The 3114-nt window shown below is 36.6% G+C and overlaps 1 protein-coding gene across 1 annotated transcript; it reads right to left on the bottom strand.

Moving 5' to 3' along the window:
- Positions 1–1154: 1154 nt before the first annotated feature.
- LOC141545227 (olfactory receptor-like protein OLF3) lies at positions 1155–2075 on the bottom strand. The gene has a single exon (XM_074272266.1). The coding sequence runs from the start codon at positions 2073–2075 to the stop codon at positions 1155–1157; it is 921 nt and encodes a 306-aa protein (XP_074128367.1).
- Positions 2076–3114: the final 1039 nt, after the last annotated feature.

Raw genomic sequence — 3114 nt, 5'->3', positions numbered from 1 at the left:
AAAATTTGTACTTATGGCTTGGACATTTGTTATGTTTGTTATAGACATATACATATATGCACATATATATGTATATATCTATATCTATATAAATACAGAAACAGACACAGACATAATATATATCTATATCTATATCTTTATCTATCTATCTATCTATCTATAGTGTGTCTGTGTAGCTATATCTTATTGGGGTTACCCAAGAATTTGTTTATACATTCATTCTATTTTATTGAAACTTCCTTTTCATTTCTTAATCCTTGATGTTTGTTTAACAGTGAGTTCTAACATTTGGCAATAGGATGAAGTAGATGATAAATATGGTTGCTGATTTATTGGATAGGCAGTATGTTATCATAACAAGAATATGGGACTTGGATTCATGTTCTGGCTTGGTCTCAATGGTTGTGTAACCTTAAAAAGTCACCTGATCTTTTGGAATTTATTTTCTACTGTAAACACTGGGGCAATACTACCTGCTTTATTTACTTCAAAGAGTTATTTTAAAGATCAAAAGAGGGTTTTTTCTATGTATACATATGTCTATCTGTGTATACATTTTTACACACAGGTGTCCATACATAGATACAAACACATACAAAACAATGATATGCCATGGACATAGGCTTACCTATAGATGAAAAGAGCCTCCCATAGTACAAGGAGACCATAGTAAGATAGGGTATGGGAATCTCAAGACATTATATCATCTCTTGGTAAAATGGTTGTGAAGAATAGCTTCTATCATATGGGTTCACAAAAGGGATAAATGTGTTATTTTTGATCTGAAAACAGCTTGAGATCATAAGACATAGAGCATAAATGTAGATCTGGAAAAGACCTCAGAAATTATTTGGTCCCAAACCATCACTTTACAGGTGAAGGGTCTGAAGCACAGGGAGGTAAAGTAGTTTGTTCAAGGCCATACAGGGTGATAGATCACTTCTCCAAAGCAAGGTGGGTTCTCAGTCATGATGTTAGGACACTTAGCAAAGCAAAGGTTATTACTGATATTTTTCCCTCTAAACATTCATTTTACAGACCTCCATCACCTTCCTGTCTTTCCACTGGCCATGTTTAGTCCATGCCTTATTTCCTGGGGAATCCCTCTTTTCCTTTTATAACAATAATATTTTTCCTTTTTCTCAGGCCAAGTTTTATCCTATCACTTTTTTCAATGCAGCTTTCATATCCTTGTTTCTGAGGCTGTAAATCAAGGGGTTGAGCATGGGGGTCACCACAGCATAGAATAACACTACCATTTTGTCCTGCTCAGCTGAGGCACTGGTACGGGGCTGCATATAGGTGAACAAAGCCATCCCATAAGACATGGAAACCACAGTGAGATGGGAAGTGCATGTCCCAAAGGCTTTGCGACGTCCCTGAGTAGAACGGATGCGTAGGATAGCTGCTACAATGTGGGCATAAGAGAGGGAAACCAGGCAGCAGGGCACCAGTAGCACTATTATACTAGATATTAAAATAATAATTTGATTAAAGGTGATGTCTACACATGCCAGTCTCACCATGGCCAGGGTCTCACAGGCTACATGGTTCAAGATATTCTGTCCACATGTGGGGAGGTTCATTGTGACCGCTGTCTCCACAGCTGAATTGGCCAGGCCAATGAGCCAGGAGACTATGGCCAGGCTTACATAGATTTCTCGGCGCATGACCATGACATATTGCAAGGGGTCACATACTGCCACATAGCGGTCATAAGCCATTGCTGCCAACAGTAGAAACTCAATTCCACCCAATGCCAAAGAGAAGAAGAGCTGAGTTGCACATCGTGTATAGGTGATAGTCTTTTTTTCCATGAGAAAGTGTGCTAGCATCTGTGGGACCCCACTGGTTGTGTAGCAAATGTCAACAACTGAGAGATTGCAGAGGAAGAAATACATGGGGGAGTGTAGTCGAGCATCTAGACAAATCAGAAGGATGATCAGCCCATTGCCCAGCAAAGTCAGCAAATAGGTGGCCCCAAACAACAAAAAGAGCCCAACTTGAATCCGCTGGTCAGTGGAGAGTCCCAACAAGATAAACTCTTTGACCCAGGTCACATTATCACCCCCCATGGAATAGGGAAGGCCCGGCTGCCAGAGAAAGAGAAACAATAGTAAAATGACACTCAATATTCATTTGGGGTTTCTGCTTGATATTAACAAACTGAATTGGTCTCCATTCTGAGCCCTAACTTAAGAGCCCTGACCTGGGTTTTGAATAGGAAGCACTTGCTTAGCCCTACAAATACTAATCCTTGAGTGATGAAAGTGGTCCCTCTTTGAAACTACCAACTATAATTATCTCTCTGATTTTTCAGACTATGGTATTTTGTTAGAAAAACTTAACATTTGACTATTTAAAGAAGAAATTAATAAAAGATCAATGCATCAATCTTTCTTTTTGCTGAAAACATTTGAAATGCTTAATCATAGATGAAATCAGTGATACAAGAAAATCTAAGCTCTTTGGTATTATAACCCAATTTTTTCTAAATTTTCAGGGTGAGGGTTATTCCTCTTAAAGCTAAGACTGGGGGGGTCACTAGACAAAATACCTCTATCTTTATTTTTGTTTTTATTTGCTGACCCCTTCAAAAATCTATCTAAATATAACACCAACATTTCTTTTTAATTTTCTAATTGTATTGATCCATTCCAACACAACATTTTGTGATTAAACAAAAACAAAACAAAACAACAACAACAAAAAACTGTTCCATTAGAGAATCATTATGATATAATAAAGAAAACATCAATGTTGGAGTCAGAAAACAGTGATTTTAATCCTAACTCTGCAAGAGATAAATACAGCATATGAATAATTTACCTTTTAGCTTCTCATTCCCTTCATTGGAAAAGTAAGAATGTTAGACTCAGGGATTCTTAACCTTTTTTTTTTTTTTTTTTTTTTTTTTTTTTTTGGTATCACAGACCCATTTGGCACTCTGATGAATCTGATAGACCTCTTCTCAGCATAATGTTTTAAGATGTATAAACATAAAATACATATGAATGCAAAGGAAATTATATTGTAATAAAAGTATCAAAATTAAAAGAAATGAACTCACAGCTAAATAAATCCTAATAATGCTATTTCTCTTTCTAATGTTCT

This window comes from Sminthopsis crassicaudata, chromosome 5 (assembly GCF_048593235.1).
Source record: "Sminthopsis crassicaudata isolate SCR6 chromosome 5, ASM4859323v1, whole genome shotgun sequence".
Taxonomy (NCBI): Eukaryota; Metazoa; Chordata; class Mammalia; order Dasyuromorphia; family Dasyuridae; genus Sminthopsis; species Sminthopsis crassicaudata.
This window is presented reverse-complemented; position numbering and strand designations above follow the sequence as displayed.

Excerpts from the sequence above, each read along its gene's own strand:
- LOC141545227 (XM_074272266.1), bottom strand. The coding sequence starts at position 2,075 with ATGGGGGGTGATAATGTGACCTGGGTCAAAGAGTTTATCTTGTTGGGA.